Genomic DNA, 25,774 nt, shown 5'->3' with positions numbered 1-25,774 from the left:
AAATAATAAAGGTGGAACATTTTTGTTTTCAAAATAAAAGACATCGTCTAAGGCAGTCTTTCACGGACCTTATTTTGTTGGAGGCTTCCGGAAATTGCGCTCGACTGACTCTACAGCTCTACTGTGGAGGTGGCACGTCTCTCTCTCTCTCGTAGGAAAGGTCTCGGGATGACAACTTGCAGAGTTATAACCCACTCGCCGCCGTGTCGATAAGCAGGGAATTCTAGATGTTAAAAGGAGGACAAGAAGAGTCTCGGATGACCTTTGGTGTCGTTGCCAATCCAGTTTTCACTCCACTTTAATATTCGCATCGCTCCACCAAGTCAGAAAAGGGGATCCGTGCGTCAGTGAGATAAGACCCTTTCCACACTTCCTCACCTGAAGTGTCCCCTACCTTACCTTCCTCGGCCAGCGCGTGGAGATAGTGGGAAGCCCGCTGAGCAGACTTGAAGAGCTTTATTTGCCTGAGGCGGAGTGCTCACATAAAGCCTGGTGAAGGACGTTGACAACTGAGAAGTGTGTACATCAGCCATGGGAGCCTCCAGCACTACTTCGAGGAAACTTCCCCTGCTCTACTTTACCTTTCAGTGCGCGCTCACAGGTCAGCTTCTTCACCTGCCTTATATAAATGCCTTCTGTTGTGTTTCCTTGTTTGTTCACATTTCCAGAAGCATACACACACGCAAACAGTGGTTATCACTTTGTATTTCAGATCTTAAAATAATGCGACTAACATCACATTTGCATCCATCCTGTTAGCATTAAATGGTAAATGGCCTGTATTTATATAGCGCTTTACTAGTCCCTACGGACCCCAAAGCGCTTTACACATCCAGTCATCCACCCATTCACGCACACATTCACACACTGGTGATGGCAGCTACATTGATAGATATTAAATATCAAAGCAACATAGTGTACATTAGAATGTGGGATTTACTGAAGTCCGACCACGCTGTGCTGACATGAGTCATAATCAGGAACCTGTAACTAATGACAGAAATGACAGCAGGGTCTGCTTCTGGGGGTTCTTTGCTGTATGTGTGCCAGAGGATGAAGGGCTGGATTTGAAGCTGAAACACTTGTTTGTTTTTCACAGGATTTGAAACAAGTGTGTTACACATGATTATGTCTTCCAGGGAAGAATAATCCCTTTATAGCTGCTGCAACACTGGCTCAGCCGTCACTCTCTCTAGCAATGTATTAAACTCCTACTTTCACTGATAGCTGTACAGTACAAGCAGCCTACTTTTCCCTCTCTTTGATTTAGAAATTGGGCCACGGTACAGCTGCACGAGTATTTTGCAAACGTTTTGGGGAGCAAGAAGTTTTTAAATGATTAATTCCAGTAAAAAAAGAACTAATGGCTGCACCTAGAAGGGAGTATTTTTTTTCTTTTTTTTCTGCATTTCAAGAGAATATTAATATTTCTTGAGTTTTGTGCAGTTCCTTCTAATTCGGAGACCTACTAGAGTTCATATAAAGGCACTACTGATTTAATAGTCATTCTCCTTGAAAAGCAACAAGGAACTGCTGGACGTTCATGAGCTCATGAATTTTGAATCATCATTTTATCGTCCCTCTTGTCTCAATTTAACCCTCAGCAATGACTGAAATGATTTTTTTTATTCAGTGTCAGCAATGAAAGAGTCAAACACTCAGTTTTTGGACTGCTCACATGCTCCACTCCACTCTCATATGGAGAAACTGGAAACATCTATTTAAGTTGTAGAGCCCCATCTGCTCCAGGTGAGCGCCTGTCACTTCCAAGAGTCTGGGTGCTGACTTTCATATTGCTCTGTGAGACATGAAAGCCAGTGAGAGATACACACTTTTCCTGAATTTGTTCTCAGCTGCCCGTAGCTTATGTGTGCTTTTCAGTGCTGTTGCCAAAACAGTCACATTCCCTGTCATTGAGGTAGTTTCTCTCTGAGGGAGTATTACCTGAGTAACACTTCCATTTTGCACCATCTAGGTTCACTGCGATGAGACAGTGAATTAAGTCATTGTAAGGGGTGACTGCAAGCAATGTCTGGCAACCAATTTTATCAGCAGGCTATGATTCAGGGTCACAGGACAACAGGAAGATACTGTATGAGCACAGTAGCTGACCTTGACCTCACCATCAATCGCCCTGCAGGTGTGTCCTGAAAACACTGAGCAGTCAAGACACAGAGAGGAAATGTTCATGAATAGCACCCGGTGGCAACAGGAAAACTGTGAGCTCTTTGAATCCCAGATGTATGCGTTAGAGCAGGAAGTGAGCAAACCTCCTCCTACAAACAACATGGTGGTTCAGTTCAAAATCCAGCGCAGTGGAGAATGTTATCAGACTCGCAAGCAGCTGCTGAGTGATTGAGGATATGTCAAAAACATATGACTTCACTTCCATACTTGCTCTTTTTTGAGTGTGTTTGCACTATGACTGCATGATGTACTCATGAGAGTGAAAAAGTTACGTGCGAAAAATTCTCACCAACAGAAAAACGCAGGAGTCACCATGTGTGATGAACGATTTGAAATTCTGCTACTCCTCTAAAAGGAGGAAACCTTAATGAACAGAATATTGTCCTTTTCTGTCTCCCTGTAATCTTTACGAGTTACCACATGTTGATGTATAAATTATCTTTTTCACAGAATGTTCTGACCGTGTTCTGTGACCACGTCGGGTAAATAACTTGTTTCTAAAAACGATTTCATGCTTATTATTCTTCCTTGTCAGAAGCCTGGCGACTGCTGTCGCACACGTATTGTTGTTTGACCCATTTTCTCAGAAGGACTGCCTTTTTGTGTGAAAATCTATTTATTTAAGATTTCCGAAACAGTCGCTGCATTTCAAATGTCATCTCGAGGGCACAATTCGCCATGTTTGGAATCTATCCCAGCTGCCATAGGGTGAGAGGCGGGGTACATGCACAGGTTGCCAGTCTCTCACAGGGCCGACACAGAGAGACAGAAAATAGTCCACACTCACACCTATGGAACTTTAGAATCACCATTTCACCCAAACTAACTGGCTTCCTTCCTGTGGGAGGAAGCGGGAGTACCCACAACTCCACAGAAAAAGGTAGATTTAAACCCAGAATTTTCCTGCTGTGAGGAACACAGCAGGAAAACCGCTGTGCTGCCCCCTAAAAACAAATGCTTAATTGATTGTCCTGCTGCACCATAGATTTTGGTGCCAGTTCACGCTTTTGGCCAATGACGAATCATCGCAGGTTGAGACTGGACTGCATTTGGTTGTCCTACATTATAGCAGAAGGCCTGACTTCACACTCAGAAGGATGATCTAGGAAGGTTTAGAATTTTTCACTCTTTTTTTTTTCACTGCTATTATAGTTGGCAACCTCTTATCCATTCTAACCCTGTACTTTGGAGAAGGGTAAAACTTGTAAAATGTAAATAGTTTTCATGTGTGTAAGCTGCAGTGATTGTTTTCTTTGTTCCCCAGTTTCTAAGAGCATTTAATAAAACCAAACGTTACATATTCTGATTACCTGTGGGTAGATTTGGCGTTATGGTTAAGATCATCACCAGTGGCAACTTAGACCTCAAATGGTTAAAGAAGTCTAGACTAGGCACATTTACCTCTGGGAAAACAATGACCTGCCAGGTAGACAAAACTCAGCTCATGAGATGCTGTGTTCTTCTGCTCCACTTCAGGTAGAAACAAGTGACACACACACACACACACACACACACACACACACACACACACACACACACAAAAACACACACACACACACTAGTAGTAGTAAGACCATCTGAAACAGCTGCACATAGTCAGCTTTACCATTGTGGCACAGTGCTGAACTTCAGTGTTGTCCTCTGTTTAATTCAGTGTTACCTTTCCTAATTAAACGTGACACTTACCTTCTGTGCTACCACCCAGCAGTTGTATCTTTTTATATTAAGCTTTGCTAGCATGAACAGTTCTTCTCAGTCACACAAACTCATTAACATTGTCTCAGTGAAGTTGTGTTTGGGTCAGCTAATTTGATTATATTAGCTTAGGTTCATCAAGCACTGTGCCTAATTATTCACTCGTGTCTAATTGCTTAATTTGCCCTTTGTCTTTTTCTGAGGTAAGCTGTGTCAGTTGGCAGAGTTTAATCTTTTCCTGGTGTCATATCAGTCTTACCACTAAAAGTCCTTGTCGTGTGTATTTAGCGTTTTATTCCAAGAAGTATGTGGTTCACGCCCCTGCGTTCATGTTATCAAGGCATCCTGGTGAGGGGTGCAGACACAGATTCTGAAGAATAAAACTTTAAAGTCAGATTGTTGGCTAATATGATCGTAAAATGAAGGTATTGTAACTGAAAGAGTTGCTGTTTTAGCTCGTCCCAGCACCGTGTTCTAGCACCGGATTTACATAAGCACACACAATAATCTTGAAGCTTGACGTCACTTATCAAAGACCAGCGGCGGCGATGTATGAGCTATGCCTTATCTCTTCAGCAGCCGCTGTACAATTAATCTTGCATTCTGGACACACCATCTGGCAAGAGCGCACATCTTCATTTGTTTTCCAGTTGTGTCCTGTGATGGACGCTAGTTATTTAACAAGGTCAACCCATACAAGCTTCAAAATGCTCTGTTGGGAGGTGAGGCAGCGGTGTCCTCACCGCTGATGACTGTCAGTGATTTATAATATTAAGTGAGAGTGCTGCGATAATTATTAATAGTAGCATGTCTTATTTTAACATAGAGTCACTCTTGGCTATGAGCTTTCCTGCTTTAGAAGATAATAGGTATTGAAGCTTGGTATACTAGCACACTTGACATGTGGTAGGTTGAAGTTTCACACGCTATTTTTTACCACATTAGCGCTTAATTCCAAAATATGTTTTTAACTCTAAGAAGATGAAAAAGCCGAGCTATTCAATGCAGTTTCTCCAGCGTACAACTATGGCCTTATCTCTAATTGCCTGTTTTTTAGAATAAAACCAAATAGATGTGCAGCAAAGCCCCTTTTCAACTCTGAGCCGGGATTACAAGGGTTTGAAGGCTGCGCTCCTCACGTATGTGTCCCCAGCAACTGGTGCAATTTTGATTTCAGGGGGGAAGATTGAGGGATTTATCGGTACATAATGACATACATACAGCAGTGCACTCTTTCCTCTTTAGTGAGATAGTTTGTTGTCCAGTTGTCAGTCTGTGCAAGTGTGCCTTGTAATCTTTTATATTTACACTCACTTGTACCCTGTACAAAGCCCAGAAGGACAAGAACCGGAGTGGAGATTAGTTCAGATTCAATCTCACAGCATAATATATCACAGCCCAAAAAAGCCACAATGCGCTTCTTTTCTTTCCCTGTAGTTGTTTTCACTGTGTTTGTTCTTATTTCATATCTTCTTTGTGATCATTCAGCATGTTATTATCTACTGAAATTCAAAGAAGTCATGTTAAAAAAGTTTGAAGTCTGCACATCTGCACAAAGAACATGCTAACACAACGCTAGCGCACAACCCAGTGTGACATTAAAGCTGTTGTGCGTTTTTAAGAGATCTTCCCAAGAGGGCAGCAGCAACTATAACATCACATTTCCATAAAGACATTTTAAGGCGCTGGAAAAAAGGCTGGATTTAATATAATGCACGTCATAAAGACAGGTCATTTCTTTATTTTATATGTAACCCCTTCATAAATCCTGTTGACTATAGTCTATTTGCCATTATAAGCAAAGAAAAATGAACGGAAACTTTGGAAATCACTTTCTGACACCCCAACCCTGCAGCGAGACCTGATCAATGTAATGAGCAATCAGGCTACAGCTGAGTAATGACAAAGTAGTGTAGAGAGTAGTGTAACAAATTACTTTCTCCAGGGACTAACTATGTAATATACGCCTGCTTATGTTTAAGAGATGTAATGTGTAATACAATGACTCCAACGGCAGTTATCATTCTCTAAATCTTTGGTTTCATTCACGTTCTTCTTCTCTTAGTGGTCATTTAGCACGTCTGCAAGATTATTTTTCTGGTCTTTGTCTGAATGAGAGATGTTAACATTCACTTCAGACAGACAATCTCACATTGATACATCAATCCCAGTCTCATACTGCAATTAAGTCTGGGGTCATGCAAACACCTTAATCTAATTATATTGCAGTAATTAGGCCCATTCACAGGATTAGTGACGTGATTGAAGCATGTGGAGCACTGCAGTGCTGGCTGCATTTTTAAGCGCTGCATTGACCTGTAAAGACCATGCTCAGTCCAGCCACTGGAGGTTTGATGATTTGCAACTCGTGCCCCACATTCACTGAGTTACTACTATTTATAAGTCCATACAAACATTCTTATTTTTAGTCTCAATATGGGATAAACTGTGGGAAAGAGACAAAAGAGTAACACAACTAGGCCTGTGTAATGTTACTTGGAAATGTGTGGATGTAATAGAGGAATTTTTCACCGAGAACATGGAAATAGCAGTTAGATGACAGATGTACAGTGAGACATGGTGCCAGCCGTGACTTTTACTGTATGTGGCAAGTGCCCCTTTTGTGGGTTTTCAGTGACATCTCTTCTCCATCCATGGACCCAGAAGGAAGAAGGCCTCCTCTCTGGGGTCATGAGAAAATCACTTGGTGACTTTCCCAACGATCAGCTCTGGCCTGGGGACTCTTAAAGGCACAGACGCTCGTGCTTCTTTATTTTGTCTTTCTTTTTCTGTCTGTCCCTCCCCTTCATTCTTTCTTGACCAGAAACCTGGACATAGTGGCTCTTTGGGGGTGTTGATTGTTTTTTTTTTCTTTGTTTGTTTTTTGAGAACATTCATGCAAATTCTGATAGAAATCTTATCTGGACAGTAAACATATTGTTGTTTTTGATTTGGGCTGTTATTCCCAGCTGATATTTGCATTCAAACATTTATGACCCTTTGCAGCCCTCTATGTTTATACATAAATGTAAGGCGTGGAGGAGTTATGTTGGTTTTATGGGGTCTTAAGAACATTATATACTGTGGAATTAAACACACATTGCAGACTGCAGTGTCAGCCTTATACCCACTGTTTAATTCAGGGTTGCCTGTGATGTGGCCAGGCTTTGACAGTATACTAGCTAATGACTATTTACAGCTGAGGGAGCCGCAGGAGGCTTATCAGGTGGTTCTTAAGGCCAGTCTGAATCCTTTGCTCTATTACCAGTGCATCAGCAGTCTGATGTAAATAGCCCTTTTATGGTAACCACTAACTGTTAACTAATAATTAAGTCTTTCACAGACACTGCTAATTGGAATATCTGGCTCTTGTCCAGATTGTCAGAATTTTCATTTCAGGCTTGTAAGTTTCGCTAAATTCCACAAAACATTTTCAACAACAACTCAACCCACCGGGGTTGGAGTAAGAAGAGCCTTGACTCCAGCCACTTTAGTGAACACATGCATCTTGCTTCCAGTGCTGCTAACAGATGTTGCAACCAGAATTTGTCAACAATCGCACATTTCCTTCACCCGTCCTTGAGAAAAACTAAAGCAGAAGTCAATAAAGCAGCTCACAGATGGTAGTGAAGGCATGGGCTTAGATGAGATATACCATGTCAAGTTATTCTAAATGAGGGTGAGGGTTAGAGGTTGATACTCTAACAACTTCACAGAGTCATAATCCTGGACATAATCCTAGGTTTTTTTTCTTCAAGTATTATGGCAGGTCATACGCACACTCAATGATTACTTTATTAAGCGAATAGACTTCATCATTTTCAAATATGAACTCGTTTGATGCCTGTGACACACACAAGAACTCTGCTACAGCATGTATCAGGAGCACATCACTGGTTGCTAACAGGAGAGCTAGCTTCCTCATCATGGAGGAAGCTAACAACAAAGGCACAGCAGTTCAGAAGTCGAGCTAGCCCAGCAGCTTTTATTTGAATTCTTCCAGCGCTTTTTAATTTAACCACAAACTGAAAAGCTCATACAGCAACCAGGGCAGTCCTCATGTCGTGTGTGAGTAAAAGGAGTTGTGATCAGACTGATGATAGGATGATAGGAGAAACTAGCAAAACCTGCAGCAGTGTGTCGCGTACACATATGAAATAAGACTAGTGCAAATTAATGAGGTTTGTATGTTTATTAATTAAAGTTAAAAAAAGAGTAACTAACGTGATTACATTTCTTAAACTCTTGAAATTCTGATGGCAGCAGCGTTTAAATGTCAGCACTGACATTTATTTTCAGCACTGCAATAGCAGGTAGAGGTGTAGTAAGAAAGAAAGATGTTAATTTTGGATGATATGACCCATTAAAAATCTATTGAAATATGCTGTTGCACTGATCTGTGACATCAGTTGGGACATATTAATGGTATTTCAGTCTGACAAGTAACTTTTGAAATGATTTCTTATGCAGCAAAATATAGTTTGGTGTCAAGGCTCTAAATGAATCTCCTCCCGCAGATTTACAGTTGTGAGAGCGATGAGTAAATATACCTACACATGGATTCTGCGGGTGGTGCAGGGGTTGAAATAGCAGGCAGGGAAAACTGATGAAGAGATGAAAAAATTTGCAGCTTGAATAGACCAACAAAGTGGGAAAGCGTGTCTGGTATGTGACGTGAAGAGATTGAGCTATATTACCGTGTAGGACACAGTGCAGCTCAACCTGCTTGCCTCTTTGCTCCGTTGAGCAGCCCTACACATATACCCCGAAAAGCCGTTAACAATTTTTCAACCATACGTTTTATATGTTTTCTTAAACATGTATCTAATTCGAGGTCACAGGGGGACTGGAGCATATCCCAGCAGGTGTAAGGTGAGAGGTACTAGCCTATCACAGGGCTTTACCATATATTGCATTTAAAAAACAAAAATGTATCATTTTCTCATGATATCATTTGATACATACTAGCATGTAGATTACAATAAAGTAACCAGCGTGTGTCTTGATCAATGACGTTAGAACTACAGAACACACAGAGCATGTGGACAGACAGGGAATGGCCGTTTTTTGCAGATGCTGACACTGACACCTGTGTGAAGAGAACAATTTCTCCAGCTTTATCAAAGACATAATTGCAGTGTCTCAGTGGAAGTCAGATGGAGTAATTGTGTAAGAGGTGGCACTGGCAGTTATGTGGAAAAAGCCATTATAGTCACATTATTAAGCTGAAGCCTTCAGGCCATCAGAGGTTGGACTCGTGTTCTCAGCGAGGCAGAAAAAGCAAAGAGGTTCTGTTAGAGAGAGAGTGGGAGGAACAGGTAGGGTTTATGTCCCGTGTCTCTTCAGACGCCTCTCAGGATTAAATGTCATTCATCAGTCTGATGTTCGGTGCTATTTTTTAGTTAGCGTGACTCTTCATAATCCTCTGTCATCTGCTAATTTCCTACTTTTCCTACAATTAAATGTATCAGCACCCGAGAATCAGAGCCGTCGACTTTAGATAGCACATAAAAACATACAAAAAGAGACTGCAATTCTGCTTAAGAATAATCTGGGAATTTATGGTTGGGCTGCTTAACACAGTAATGCCTTTAAAAAAAGAAGAAGAAAAAAATAGATATAACAATAAATAAACACAGTAATCTAGGAAAAGCGTGTTAACAGAGTGGAGAGACTTTCAGCCCTTACCTTCGTATGGTGCATATAGCAGCATGCTGCTTCATTGCCAGTGGCACACACAGCCATGTGTATTGTTGGATTGCTGTGAACTTCAATTCTCTGACGTTGTGATGAAAGGTGCATTAAGAAAGGTTTCAGTAATGATCAACACTGTGTGAACGAATGCTATGATTTGCTCCTGTACTCCAAGACCACCAAAAGCATTAAGGAGCTGACAATTTCAGATCTGTTTCAGTGGTTTTACAGGATGAAGATTGTGTCGACAGTATAAGAAAAACAGATTTCCACATACCTTTGGGAAGCATGGTTTTTTTGTTTTTTCCTAAGAGGACTAATAACGCTTAGTTAATCATTGATAATTAAGGTAAAAAGATAAGACATATATTCCATCCATCCATCCATTCTCTTCCGCCTATCCTTTTCAGGGTCACGAGGGAGGCTGGAGCCTGTCCCAGCTGTCTTAGGGCGAGAGGCAGGGTACACCCTGGACAGGTCGCCAGTCTGTCGCAGGGCTAACATATAGACACAGAAAACCATTTGCACTCACATTCATACCTAAGGGCAATTTAAAATTTCCAATTAACCTAATCCCATCAACAGCACATCTTTGGACCGTGGGAGAAAGCTGGAGTACCCAGAGAGAACCCATGCAAACATGCAAACTCCACCCAGAAAGACCTCAACCTGATGGTGGAATTGAAATAACAATAACAATAAAATTATTATTAAAAATAATAATTGGCCAATAATCAACATTTCTGTCAGTAAGGTTTAATAATGTATGCATTGTAAGATTTATCTATAAAAAGACACTCAGAGAATAAATAACTTAGGCCCCTTCATGTCACAGTTCTGCTTGTCTTCTACACGGACATTTATTCTAAGTTTGTGGTTGAAATTAACTGAATTTGCCTTCCCAACACATCCCAAAGCTACAGCAGTGTTCTGAGCACACCTACAGCTCAGCTTTTATTTGACAGACAGATATAGAAGCTGTTCATGAAGGACCAATGTAAGCGGAGCTTTTCCGTCATTGCAGTCCCTTAAGTCCTGTAACCACGAACATCACTGGCTCGTCTGTGACGTTCCAGAGGGCAGCACCCCCTGTCATCTCATAAAATGTTTTTCTGCCCAATCACCACCTCACGTCGAGTCATTAACAACAGCTTTATTCACCTCAGTTTAGATTTTTTAAAATATAGGACCACATCAAAACAACAGCCACCCGAAGGCGCTTGACGTTACTAGTCACTGACAGAGCAAGAGTAAATTCTTACCTTATGGATCTCCTTTATTGTCCTTAAGATTTCAATAGTTTTTTCATCACAGACCACTGTGTCTATCAGCATGATTAAATCTTCCTCCCCCTCCTCTCTCTTCTTGCCCTTTTCCTTTTCATCTTGTTGTCTAGTCCTCCTCCTCCTCTTTTCCTCTTCTTCTTCTTCATCACATCTCTCCTGAGGCCTGCAGCTCGAGCATCTCATCAGCATCAGTGTCTCGGGTCAGCCGGGAGGATTAGAGTGAGGGGCTTAAGATGTCTGTGTAGTGTACATGTACGTGTGTGTGTGTTTTTGTACATATTATATATGTATATATATTCCTCCTCCATTCTTTTACTTAGTGCTTTTAGTGTTTCTGCATAACTCTATCTGTAATACTTTCTGTGTAAGGATTTATATTCAGACCTGCATCTGCACTTCTTAGCCTCGCACTTTTCTGGATTTACTCTCCTTTTCTTTAAATTGTTACTCATTCCATATCTCCCTGTGTTTTTCTTCTTTTTCCACAGCTCCTCTTCTCCCTGGGTGGTGCATAATTATAAGCTCTTATCAATTTTTCTGTCACACACAGCTACACTCAGGAGAGAGCTCAGTTGATGTCATTATCTCCGATAATAGCTCAGTGGTGCAGCAACCCCCCACACCCCCATCTTCCCCAGACCTCACCACGCTCCACCATATACAATATAATTGCTGTTCATTAAAAAAAATATCCTCTGCACCGTGACCATATCTTATTCTATCTTGGCACCTCCTCACACACATGTTTTTCGCTGCTAATAAAGTTTGGGGTTTTTTGACAGTGTAAGGGGATCTCTGCCAATACTGTCATAATTGGATTTCGTTTTCTTCATTTTCAGTCCAAGTGACAACAGCCCTCTGAGAAAACATGAGAAAACATGGTTGCTGCCATCAAATTGCTCTAAGGCCAAAGTGCTCTAATTGCTCAAACTCTAATTCAGTCAAATCCACTGTCAGGCATCAGTGATATCAGTGACAGATATAACACAGATTATGTCATAAACAGCATAAAGCCAGAGGACCTGAAGTAGAGAAGGGTTGCAGAGTGGCAGTGCATATGCAACTCTGATTTGTGCAGCTGCAGGCTAAAGGAGTTTAAATGTCTGTGTTTGCTGCTGGGGGCTTCCCAACATTTAATCATTAGTTATTATAATCTCTGCCTCTCTATTGTCTTTTGTCCGTTTCTCCCTGTTTCCCTGTTAAAGGGGAGTTCTTCTTCCCCACTGTCGCCAAGTGCGTGGTCATAAGAAGCCATCTGATTGTTGTTTCTCTGTATTATTGTAGGGTCTTTACCTTATATCATAAAGCACCTTGAGGCAACTGTTCTTGTCTATGTAGTATAAATATTATTGGATTGAATTGAATACAGTGAAAAATGCCATCGTCAGTTTACACATAATAATGTCACTTTGATTCCTTAACTGGTCATAAAGTATCTGAATTTTGGGAGCGGGACCACGCCTCCAAACACATTCCTTCCCCTTCTCATCTATATATGTTCCCGCAGCTCTACAAGCTGTTTGTTCTTGTTTACATGCCCCTCCCTTCCTGCCCTTTTCAATTCTTTAACTTAATTCTTAATTCCTTAATTGAAGTATTTAGTACATGGCGGCCAGGCCCGGAAGCTGCCGCCAGTCCTCTTCGAGGCCTTCTCCAAACTGCAGAACAATTCATGTCCAAGCCATTCACCTTTATCAACTAAAACGCTGTCAAACCTCAAACGAGCACATGGACCCAGTGAAGTTGTCTATAGGACAAAGTGCTCTAATCCACAAGACCAGATGTGTGTGTGTCCCTACACTCTGATACAAATCATCAGTGGTGATTGTTAAGTTTAAGGAGAGCTCATTATATTTGTCATTTGGATTATGGGATATTTATCTTCTTAATGATAGTGACAGGCCTAAGATGTAATTAAGAAGACAGCTTAAAGTGGAAATGAACTACTTACTGCTTTGTTAAAGTTTTATCAACCCATCCATGTCACCTCCTCCTTTTTATGTTTGGGAAGTTTCACGTTGTTATTATTAGATCATTTCTTATGTTAGGACAGTATCCCTAATTGCTCCAGCTAGGGGGTTCTGTTAACACGTGTTTGGAGTAAACGATTGAGGGGGTTATTGTATTTGGAACAAATAATAGTATTCCTTTCCTTGTGGTGATCCCTTTGCTTCTAGTATTTCCAAAGCATTCCCTTTGCTTTTGGTAAATCTTACGATGACCTGATATCAGTCGCTCATGTCCAGCTGTCCTCACATGCAACCATTGTTAAGTGTGAAAATAGAAAAGGATCTATTGTCCTTTGAAAGGCTAGTTCCGTTCTGTTGCAGAGAATGTGTGACGTAAGCTCTATTTTCTCCAGACTAAGTACAATGGTATATAAACCGACGTGTAGCTATGAGACAGGAAAGTGCAGAGGAAATACTGACTGTTATAGTATGCAGTGTATTCCTGAGAATTCTCCACACACTGCATCTACAACTCCTTCATAGATCTCATGTATCCGTATACAGGAGCACTCTGTGAAGTACAGTACAACAGACCCATGGAATAATGTATCATATAATCACCTCTTCACATTTTTTGAAGAGGTGGAAGTCTCTGATCCGAATGCTAAACAGGATCTATCAGGATTAAATCCAGGTTGGAGGCAGTTTAGCTTTTTGCTGACTCGATTTCACAACTGGGAATTTGGAAGTGTTTGCTACATGAACCACAAAGCGACAGAAATCTCGGTCTTTCACACTGCTGGGTCTGTTTTTTTAGAACATGCCAACAGACAAAAAGCCTTTCAGCTGAGTATCATTGATGTTTGGAGCATTCATTAGTGACTGGTCATTATGTTCACTGATTTCCTGAGGCCAGCCATCCGTGAGAGTCCATTAACTTCAGACATTAGAGTAATTAGGCAGAGTGCTCACTTTTTGTGCACATATTTTCAGTTTCAGGATTGTTTATGTGGATGTATGCATTGGTGTCCTGAAGCAATTGCAAATCTACATTAGGTAGGCAATTGACCTCTTGATGCTATCTTTCTGTATTTAAATTGTTATATAGCTCCATATTATCCCAGCAGAACACTTCAGAGTGCAGACTTACATTGGGCACCTAAAGTGAAGTGAAATGCACAGTTTTCAACTATCAGGGCCTTTTCCTGTTTGGTTTCAGGAGACAGATCGATAGCGCTTTCAGCTTTTTGATAAAGCTCATAATAAGGGATGGATCAGATTACTCAGAATCATCACTTAGTTAACCACCTTATTATGGGACTTTCCATTTTTATGCCACTTTCACATGTTGTTTACTCTTTGTCTTACTCTCTCCTGTAGTTTTTGTTTTGTCCTGTCTTTTGTGCTTGGTCTCTCTGCACCTCTTTTCTGTCTTCTCTTCAGCTCCAGCTGGTTGTGGCAGATATATGTCCCTTCATGATCCTTCTCTCTTTCATTTAAAAGAGAGTTCTTCCTCTTCACTGTCTTCACTGTCTTCACCCAACAATCTAAAGGGATCTATAGATTGTTGGGGTTTTCTCTAACATTGTGGTGTCCTTATTTTGCGCTATAAGACCATCCATCCATCCATTCTCTTCCGTGAGGCGGGGTACACCCTGGACAGGTCGCCAGTCTGGCACAGTTATAAAGAATTGACTCAGCAGTAGACATCAGTAGGCACACTCAATTGACTTAGAGTATATGCTCTGTGCACATACATGGCTTTATTTATTTACAAAAGCCTTATAAAACGGCATCACCACACTGTCATGTGAAATGAAAATCCTCATTTGGAAGCAACATGTGTTCCAGCCCTATGCTGAAACACGTTCATTCTTCCCTAATGTTGTCGGACACCCCCTCCCAGCTCCCGTGAGACTCCTGCTAATTCCTTGGATGCGAACGGTTTAATCGCGGTGGCAGATCCATATATCCCTACGCCCCCTCCATCGGCGCGCTCGTGCTGACTTGCTTTAACACACACCCTCTGGGAGCACGAAAGGCAAGCCTCGTCTGATCCGTAATCGCTGTCTCAAGTTTTTTCCCCCCGCTCCGCTCCCGGTGCGCCTCCTCCACAATCGCAATCATCAGGAGAATAACTTTACAGATTCCATTTAATAGCAGCTTTGGCATGCATGTGAAACCCACAGAGGAATACAAGCTTCTGTCTCATCTCCCCCTCCTGTCACCGCCTGTCAGTGAGCAAGACTTCACACAGCAAGGCACAGGAGAAATGATCAGAACCCCCCTTAACCGCCAAAACTTGTCGCTCATCTGCTTTTTACCTCTTCCCCGTGTTAAAAATAGACCCAAGCTGTCAAGTGTCAACCACATTTTTTTTTTCCTTTCTCGGTTTGCCTCCACCGCCATTGCTCCCTCGGTTCAACGTTTCATAATTTGCTGGCTTTAGTACTTTTCTTGGTCATTAAAGGCCATGTGAGTTAATGCTTGTAAAGCTCGCAGATAATACATCTGACAGTACTGTTGTGGCCCTAAAAAGAGGGCTTTTTTTACAACTGGTATCACAACATTTCAGAGATTACAAATGAATTACAAATCGTTATTTGTGATTTAAATAGCGCTGATGTAAACGTGCAGATCCCTGCAGATACAAAGTCTCTATAAAGAAAGAATGTCTGGTGCTTTCATCAGGATAGATGGTGATTAGACTTCCCTTCATCAAACGTTTGTTTATGTTTTTCCAGCGTAGTTTAGAACTACAGTTATGCAATCAATAACTGGTACAGTACCAGCAGCGTGCAGAGCGTGTGATAAGATTTGAACCCTGTTTTTTTCTGCTGTACTGAAGAGCTTCGTGTAACATGAGTGAACAGACACAAACTTGCACACTTACACACAGAATTTTAATCTTTGATTGTTATCACTAACAGAGGGCTCATTTATCTTCTGCTTGGTGTTTGATGAATGGGTTATGTAAATAGTTGAAACTGCAAATGTGTGTCTGTGTGATTAATTTAGCATGGCTTTGGAAATGAACTCTGAGGTTTTAGAGAAACTTTTCTACAAGGACCTTTGACTGTTCGCTAGGGCTGAACGATATATCGCATTTGCGATAATATCGCGACATGATCAAGTGCAATTTTCTAACCGCAAAGGCTGCGATTATACTCTGGACATGTCCAAATTCATGGGCTGCATCCTCCTGAGGCCGCATTTGTAGACCGATTACGTCACAGCGACGCGCCGAAGGCTGTCCAAATTCATAGACTCCTCCGAATGTAGCCGACAAATGCGTCCTCCTTTTCCCCGAATTTGAAGGATGGGTCGGGTGTGTCCTTCGTGGCCTACCATATTCCAGAATGCATAGCACGGTCCAGCCAAACTCCAGTTTCCAACAATGGCGGCCTCTACTAAGTTTTAAAATTACTCATACTAATCTTTCTGGGTCACAAAATAAACTTTTAACTTTTTTCAATATTTTTCACCGCGGACTTTCGCTGCTCGGGTTAAACGTAATATATAAGTCACTTAGACAACCTAAAAATGTTATTGTTGGGCTTTTTTCAGTGTTTTGTTTGTTCGTAAGTAAATCGGTTTGGCTGAGATTAAAGTTATTAGATTAGATAAAATAAAACTTTATTAATCCCCCGGGTGGGTTCCTCCTTGGTTTTCACACAGCTGACTAAACGTCAAACAGAAAACTTATTAAACAGAAGTATGAGACAGTCGAGAATTTACGCCAGTGTCTGGTTATATTTTAGATAGCAAGAAGCAGACGGCCGAGTTTATTAAACTCCACCGAGACAGCGGTGACGCTAATCAGAAGGCTAGACCGTCCAATTTCACGGCCGTTTACTTCCGGCCTACCCGACCGTCTGAGGACCAGTGCGGCCTCTTCAGCTTTGCCTCTGCCACTTGAAGATGTCGTGGAGGCAGAGTTGAATAGTTACCTGTTGACCCCTGTCATTGACGGAGAGGATGATCCCTTAGCCTGGTGGAAGGTGCACAACATTCACTTTCCACGACTGTGCAAGATGGCCCGCAAATATCTGTGTGTGCCAGCCACAAGTGCCCCCTCAGAGCATCTGTTCAGCACTGGAGGGAATATAGTGACCTGCACTCACTCATCCTTAAAGTAGATATGCTGGTCTTCCTAGCAAAAAACCTGTGAGCTAGGATGATTATGGCTAGCTGAGCCATACTCATTGTGCACTTTAGTTTGTGCTGTGTTGCTGTTACTTACTGCAGATAATCAAGATGTTCAGCCAGTTTTAATTTAAAGGCGTGTTTGTGTGTGTGTTTATACAATTGCTATTATGTTTGCACTTTATGTGTAATGTTACTGACTGCAGAGATCAGTAAGATGTGTGCATTTTTTATTTATTAGTTTTATTTATTTAATATTATTTTTTAATTTAATGACTGTCTAGTAGTTCACAGATGTCGAAAAACTGAGTGTGGTAAAGCCACTGATTTTTTTTATGTATATTTCTGCAATCTGCACATTGCACTGACTTTCATTTTAATGTTTACACCAGGGTTCCTTGTCAGCACTTTATGCTCAGATGTTTGTAAGCTAAAAATAAACTATTGTGTATGTTCAAATATACTGTTGTGATTGAAGAAGTTAAATAAAAATGTCAGTCATCAATTCATGCATCACCTCATGTCATCATAACAGAGGTCTGTCTTCCAGGAAAGAACAGTTTAAAATTAATGTAATATAGTATTGGCCATACTATATGATGTATTGCTTGTCTTTGTTTAATAATACAGAAGACAAAGACCTTAAAAAATAATCGCGTATCGCATCGCGCCTTGAGGCGACTTTTGTTGTGATTTGGCGCTATATAAATAAAATTGAATTGAATTGAATTGAATTGAATTGAATCGCAATCGCAATATTGGGGCAAAAAATCGCAATTAGATTATCTTCCATAATCGTTCAGCCCTACTGTTCGCCGATCTCTTCATAATTTCCGTTTTTTCATTTGTTTCTTTGCTTGGTTTTCTTGCTGTCTTTTCACAGCAAGAGGGTCGAGTGTTCAAGCCAGCTGGGAACTTTTTGTGTGGAGTTTGTATATTCTCCCTGGGCCTGTGTGCATTCTCTGTGGCTCCAGTTCCATCAAAACCCTGTATTGAATAGCTCAGGGGTGTCCAACTCCAGGCCTCAAGGGCCAGTGTCCTGCAGGTGTTAGATCTCACCCTGGGTCAACACACCTGAATCAAATGATTAGTTCATTACCAGGCCTCTGGAGAACTTCGAGACATGTTGAGGAGATCATTTAGCCATTTAAATCAGCTGTGTTAGAACAAGGATACATCTAAAACTTGCAGGACACCGGCCCTAGGCCTGGAGTTGGACACGCTTGGAATAGGTGGTTAAGAAAATGAATGGATAACAAGTTGTTCAGACATTTAAAACCAAAAAAGAAAGATTTTTTTCTAAGTCCACTGCAGATTTATTCTTGTAGATACTTTTGCTGTTAAAAGGAGCCTTTTTGAGCCTGCTATGGTTCGACCATGAAAAAACTACAGTGAAGGTGGTTGCACTTACTGACAGGACAGCTGATGTGGTACTTACATTTAAACATAGGCTCTACAAGACCATTCTAAAAGGTTTAGATTAGGTAAATCAATTAGGAGGATTTTTCTGTATATCAAAATAAGGAATAATAATTGCAGCTAAAAATCAAGCCAAGTATTAACACACAGTAAAAACAACATAACATTTTGGTACCTTGATTATTTTAAGGTACAATACAGGAATGTAGTGTAACATAATACCTTTGCATTCAAATAATGGTGAAACATCTCTTTACACTGAATGGTAATCAACGAATCGAGAGGCTTGTAAATGCAAAAAAATAAGTACGGGAATGCTCTTATCCAGCATGCATATCAGGAGGGAGATGATCAAAGATGATCTCTGGCAGCGGATAATCTTCCTTTGGCCATCCACTCACTTCTTCCCAGAGGACGCTGTCTGATTTCAGTGTTCTCTCTGGTACTTACCCACGGTCTTTTGTATGATTTTTCTATAGCATATTACAAAACTTGAACATCAAAGTTGAAAAAGGAATAAGTTTGATCTGCTGAGGTTAACACAGATGTCTATCCAGACTTGACCTTTATATCATTTTATCAAATTGGGCATTTTTGGTGAAATGCGGCGATAGTTTACCTATGAACGGAGTTATGGCCAAAAACGTGTTTCATTGATTTTCACCAGAAAATCAATAAAACATGGATCACATTTTACCTGAGCCACAAGAAGGATGTGACAAAAGCTTCTTGGGTATGCTAAGATAGAACGAGAGTTTAAAAGAAGACCAGAGAATAAGCGAGTGGCTTGACGAGAAAAAGGTAGATGAGACAAAGAAAGATAAGGAAGATTGTGTTTAGAGTCAAGAGGTGGAGGGAAGGGCATGGGACAAGAGAGAAGGGAGAGGGTGAAGGAGAAAGTGAGTACAAATGAAGAGTGCAGCTGATAGGGCCAGATACTGAGCTGGAGATTTGGTGGTTTAATCGAGTCAGTGAGGATTAGAGCCGGATTATGTAGGAATTGTGACATAGCAGCAAATTAGCCTGGTAGCTTTAATCTGAAAGGCGGACAAAACACAAGTACTTGACCAGACAGCTGTGTGTGTGTGTGTGCGTGTGTGTGTGACATGCAACCAGGTGACATTATTTATAGTGTCAGTTCAAACATACCACAGCATGCGCTCAAATGTCATTGGCAGATTAAGTAACATGAGCATGCTGCTATGTGTCTCTACGTTTGTCTGTGGACACATTTTGTAAGCACAAAATCTTTTTTTTCCCCTTTGAAACCAGTATAACAGCTTGCAAAATACCAGTAACAGGTTGCTACTGTAACATGAATGACTTGGTTATGTGGTTCATTTAGAGGAAAATTGATCTACAGCTGTTCTCAAGCTAGTGAGGCATTTTACATTTAAAAAAGCCAACGTATTAAATGTAAAATGAGAATTAAATGGGTGTTTTCTGACATTTTGTTTTATAGAAAAACAGTTACCCAAGTAATCTGGTATATATTCAGAATAATAATAATGAAATTAAATGAATTAATAAGATGCTGACTGATGAACCTTGCGGGGACAGGGCCCAGTGGCATTGCTCGAGTCTTCTTGTCCCTGCAGAGAGAAAACTGTCTGCAAATAATACAGAGCAGATCTGAGAGATCACATTTATCCTATGATGAATTTTTTATAATTTCCCCGATTACATCGTCCCCATCTTTGCGACAAAATGTGCCTTTACTGTTACTATATCAGCCTTAGGAGCAAGAGACAGAGAGGCTGTTCGCACCTCTCAAAGTGAGATACGAGAACAAATAGTTATGTTCTGTACAAATTAATCTTTATTTATTTGTTTGTTTGTTTACTGCATCTGAGAAGGCATGTAGGAAAAGTTTTACTCTGACCACTGAGCTGTAAAGGCTCTGAGACAGCAGGCATTACCATCCAGAGAAGACCTAAACTAAAACGAGTAGTTCCAGTCCCGTGAGCAGTCCGGCACAATGAAACCTGATCAGAGCAGGTAGGTCAGGCACCCGTAAAGGCAGAAACAGTCCAGTGAGGCTTCTGTACGTGGTGTAATCAGCAATGACTTGCCTCACAAGCAGGCATGCAGGCTCATGCCAGCTCTCACCTCACACACACACACTCATATCTCGTGGGGTCATCTAATTGACATAATGCTTACCCTTACCCTAACCATAGCCATAACCCAATTGTAATCCTGACACTAAAACTACATTTTGAGTCTCAAAAATGCCTTTAAACTTGTGGGGACCAGGATATTAGTTCACATAAGGGCTGTTGGTCCCCATAAGTATAGTAAACTTCCCATTTTTGGTCCCCACAATGAATACATATGAATACATGCACATACACACCTCTGGTACACTGTATTAGATTTATTGGTTGTGGGTGATAACAAACAAGTCTCCTGTCAGCTGCTCACCTCAGCTTAACTGACTCTGCTGGTCTTTAATGACAATTGATGGGGTTCAAAGTAGAGATAACCATTTGACATATGGCTTATTAAAATCTCAAAGATATGTGTGTGCCACTACAGAGGACAGGATGAACTTCCTTACATAAGAGCTCTTTTCCAGCCAGCAGTAGCACCTTGGACTTTATGCTTTGCCTTAGTCCCCCGGAGTCATGGCTGCCTCGTGTCCGTTTAAATCACAGTCTTTTCACCTGGACCCAGCACATTTGTTTCAAGCCCCGGTGCAGGGCTGGAGTTGCTAACAGGCTGCAGTCATCTTCGCATACTTGCACACATCAAAGTACACACACTTCACCATGGGCCGTGTGTGTAGTTGGCTTTCTATGACTTCATCAGATGCTTGTGTTTGCCTGCTCTTCTAACCCAGTTTGGGTAAGCTCTAAGAACAACTGGAGCAGCCTTTTGTTAGGCTCCAAACATTTGCTCTACACGAAGGACATATTAGCCAAATATGCTGACCATTTTTTTCTCTTTGTTCATGCAGAGAAAGCGATGTGCTAGTTAAGCAGCAGATTGTATCTGTGGAACTTTGGAATATACTTTACCAAAGCTATAGAAGTAGTAATTTACCATTTTTAAAGTGTAGTTGGATTAGGTCTTGATGCATGCTCAATCGTCCAGGTAAGTAAATCCCCAAAAGTTGCTTCTGTTCATCTGGATCTTTTCAGTACGTTTGAAAAACGCTACGTCCAGATGAACAGAATCAACTTGTAGTTGGATAAGAAATGTTTTTCTTCATCCATGTGATGTATGTTGCAGAAAACATTTAAGGAAAACAACCACTGTTGGTCTCTGTCCACACTATATATGAGCTAACTGAGCTAACAGATCCAAAGCTCTCTTTCTTTTAGATGTGTTCACACTACTGGAAGTATTCCTCAGTACCACTCAGTCCTTGTGCAAGGGCTAAAGAAATAAATAAGAAATTAAGAAATATATAAGTTCTGCTAGACCAGTGTTCCCAACTGTTTTTTGCACCATGCACCAGTTTAATGTCAGACAATATTTTCATGGACCGGCCTTTTAAGGTGTCGTGGATAAATACAACAAAATAAAATGATACGACCGAGACAAAAACTGTGGTATTTTGTAAATCTAATAATAAACGCGAATTCACTGTGTAATTGTATAACTTTATTAGCAGCGCCCTCCTGAAATGCGCCAACAACATTGAGAGTAACGTCCTCCTCTCTGCCCCATAACACTCTCTGGTCACTATGGTAACGTGTAAATGATTCTTTCAAAATAAGACGCACAACTACAACACGGGAAAAGACCCAGACAAACCTAGTTAACGATAAAAACCTTGAAAACCATAAATTTCACACCGAGCTTCAACTATCGGGACCCAGTACCCAACAACTCATGGACCGGTACTGGTCTGTGGCCCGGGGGTTGGGGGCCGCTGTGTTAGACCATATATACAAAATTGGATGAAAAACTAAATAGAAAACTGACAAAAGACAAACTGAATCCGAAAATCAAATAAAACACAAAATCAGAACAAAGAACTGTTTGTAGTGCAGCTATGGGCTAGCTATGCTACATTTCTTATGCTTGTATCTAAAACATAATCTAAAGTGATTTAACACTTAATTCTTAAACTTTCTCTTATTATATGTTTTCCATATCTCCATAGTGGCTTTTGCATGTGTCAATAATGAGAGAAAAATAGCACTTAAAGAGTGCTGATCTTCTCAGAATATAGATTCATCAAACACGCTTCCAGGTTGATCAAACATATTTTTCTAAAAACCAGGGATTTGACTTGAATTTTATCCTTTAACACAGGAAACTCTCTCTAACTGCTAAGACGAGTGTACATGTTTGAAGCCTGGATGTAGTGCATACTTTAAATCACAGGGTCCTATCTCGTGGCTGTGGCAGCCATGTGTCTACATCCTGTTTGTCCTTGTTGGCGATTTGTTTGTTTAACAGTGGAGCAAAGCAATGCCCGCCATGCTTGAGCAGATCAAGCGCAAACAACTGACTTTCGAGTCTGCCGCAGGATATCACTATCACCTCCACTCATCACATAATTAAAGCCCCTCCTCCCAACAGGGCTCTGGTGGTTCTGGACAATGTGAGGAGAGGATGCACAAACTGTGAAGCCTCTGAACATCGATGGCTTTTTTAGAAGAAGGGACAGCGACATCCTGTTGAGTCTCGAGTGCTTGGTTCAGTGGAAGGAGAGTGTCTTGCATTATGCATGGTGGTTGTTATTTTCATCACATGGTGCTGTCAGGCATCATTGTCGTTCCTGCTCCGTCAGCACAAATTGCAGTATGTGTTCACAGATTGCTGTCGTGGTGTCTACTTTAACCCTCTCTGTTTTAGTCCCTCTGTACTTTGTTTTACTGGAGTTTGGAAATGGCGCTTTAAGAACCCAGCGGGTCCATTAACAGGTCCCATCTTCAGAGTGGTGGCTTCAGGTTTGGGGGAAGGAAGAGGTTTTAAAATTTTGAGCTGGTTGATGTGACAAAGCTGGTCCTCACTGTCAGGCCACTCGAGAGAATGAGAGGGAGAAAGTGGCCGTGCTCTGGAGTCCATGCATTATTTCACACACAGCAAGTGACAGCCCAGCACACAGGCACAAATGCCAACAAATGCTGGGGTGTCACTGAGAGGTATGTGTGTGTTTATGCGTGAGCATCTTTCATCTGTGCGTGTGTGTTTCCAGCTTCATGCCACTGCTGCTGTGAAAGCTGCCAGTGTACAGTATGCTTCACAGCCAAATAACCTGGATTAAGATGGGAAGGGATTTAGACAAGTTGTTTAAAGTGTTTTGAGGCCATGTTTTGTAAAAGCTGGGCGTGAAAAGAACTGCTGCAGTGTCTCAGTGCTCTTTAACAAAGCGTCATAACTGAATGAACAAGACAGTAAGCAGAAAGTCATTGGTTTTTGTTCTGTCACTGGTTTGTCTTCTGGTGACTGGTAAACTTATCTGTAAAAGCTGTTGCAGAAATGGAAGCTATCAGAATCTACACTGGTCTGTGAAGGCCCTTCACCTGGAAGATTGACTTATTTGCCTTAAATGTACGCATCATTAGGTCGATTTACACCACGATAGGAAAAAAAGAGAGACGTTAGAAGCTGATAAGATAGAAAACTGTGATTTTTACTGTGTACTGCTGATGGAATCTTTCATCCATAAAAACTGATTGAAGGTTTCTTTAATTACATACTTAGTGGGGTAGGTTAATAACATATTAGGATCATATTAGTTTGTTCAGTGGATGTCTCAGCAACACAATCCCAGCAAACATGTTTGCTGGGACATTATTTATGAGGAAACACCATACAGTGAAATGTGACTATAGTGGGGAAGATGAAACCATAGAACATGTTTTATTATTTAGAGAAATATGACAGAAGGTCACTGATTCAAAAACACAGTTCAACCGTATCTTATCGATATGCTGCAAAAGTGAGGAAAAAGCTTTAGCTCGCATGTTGTATTAAAAACATAAAACACCACAGTTTTAGTATAGCTCTTGCTTTTCTGCACCAGTTGGGTTCTCTGTATATTATTCTTGCCTGCTTGAGTTCATTATATTGCAAACTCTTCTACTATATATGTTCCAGTCCATTTTTCATTTATTAGACCTCGATCACTATAATGCTTCAGTTTCACTATTTGTTTCTCCATTCAGTTTGAAACCAGCTGATAACGACAGAGCGAAATAGAAAGAAAGAGCGGGAAGAAAAAAGTCCAAAGTAGAGGAATTACATTGAAATCACAGTCAGAAGAAAGATGGAGGTTGTCTGTCTCACTTTCATTGGCGATTAGTCAGGAACAACTATGTGAACGCTTTGTTTGTGTGTTTGTGCATTACATCTGAGCCTAGTTCCTCTTTCCCCTCCTGACATTCCACTTCCCGTCACAGCAGCCTGGCGCTTCCAGATAAGGCCTTCCAGTACGTTCTTCCTTCCTGTCATTGCTCTCTACGCCATCCAGCACCAATTCCACCCCACAGAGATCAATCCCACTGATAACAGCTTGCCACCAAAATGAATAATGGCTTCTCCACACTTCAGTACAAAGACTGAGGTTTGTGGGTGAAAAGCAGTCTCAGTGTGGAGAATATCCACGCTGAGCATGGGGTGGAGCATGTGAAGAAGCGACTCAAGTCTGCTGCTCATACTATGTCAGAGTGGCCTCAGATACTTAGTGAGCATGGATCAATAAGTTGTAACCTTTTGTGCTTGATGCATATTGTTAAGGTGCACCAAGGCTTCAGCAATGAACCTGGCAGAGGCTCAGTGAGAAAGGGTTTGTTAAAGCAGCTGATTAAGTGAGCACGTCCCATCCTCCTACATCTATATCCCTGCTGGTGAGGGGGAAGAGGGGCTCACTCGTAGAAAGAGAGAGAGAGGAAGAGAGGAAGAGCATTTGAAGCTTTCTCTCTCTCTGTTTCATTTTTACCTTTTGCACAAGCATACAGGTGCTTAGTAACTGAAGTTTGACCCCACTGTCTACTGTCCTGAGGGACTCTGGGTAACAGAGCAGGCGGTACACACAATGAGACTCTTACTTGCAAAGGAACAGCACTGACTTTGTTACCCCTCCTCCCCTTTTTACTCCATAACGAAGCATGAGCTGTAAAAGAGAAGTGAAGGGAGTGCTGCTGTGTGACGACTTTGTTCACTTTTCAAAAATATATTTTTCCCTTTCAAAAGATGCAGAAGAAAAAACATGAAACATGGAAATCTGGTTTATAGATGTGCTTTCTGTTCAATATGCTGGTATATGTACATTTATTTATGTTGTTTAGAAATAAATCCAATATTATTTACTGCAGAGCTCACACTGACAGCTCTGGCTTCTCTGAAAAAATCAGAAAATGCAAATTAGTCTGGAAGTTTCCTCAAGAATATGTGCATTAGTTAATGCTTGCATACTGTGTGAGGCAGACAGTATTG

The 25,774-nt window shown here is 41.1% G+C and overlaps 1 protein-coding gene across 1 annotated transcript in view; it reads left to right on the top strand.

Annotated features, from left to right (window-relative positions):
* Window positions 1-168: 168 nt before the first annotated feature.
* The window catches only part of LOC146699718 (endothelial cell-selective adhesion molecule-like), a 54,024-nt gene continuing 28,418 nt past the window's right edge, over window positions 169-25,774 (top strand). Inside the window, exon 1 of the mRNA XM_085469556.1 lies at window positions 169-601. Coding sequence (XP_085325682.1) covers window positions 532-601 — 70 coding nt within the window. The 5' untranslated portion in view covers window positions 169-531. The remainder of the gene's footprint in view (window positions 602-25,774) is intronic.

Source organism: Copadichromis virginalis, linkage group LG10, assembly GCF_057382275.1.
Source record: "Copadichromis virginalis isolate Kocher_CV1m ecotype Utaka linkage group LG10, C_Virginalis_male_GT1.1, whole genome shotgun sequence".
Taxonomy (NCBI): Eukaryota; Metazoa; Chordata; class Actinopteri; order Cichliformes; family Cichlidae; genus Copadichromis; species Copadichromis virginalis.
Note: the sequence above shows the minus strand (reverse complement) of the source record. Positions and strands in the feature narration are given on the sequence as shown.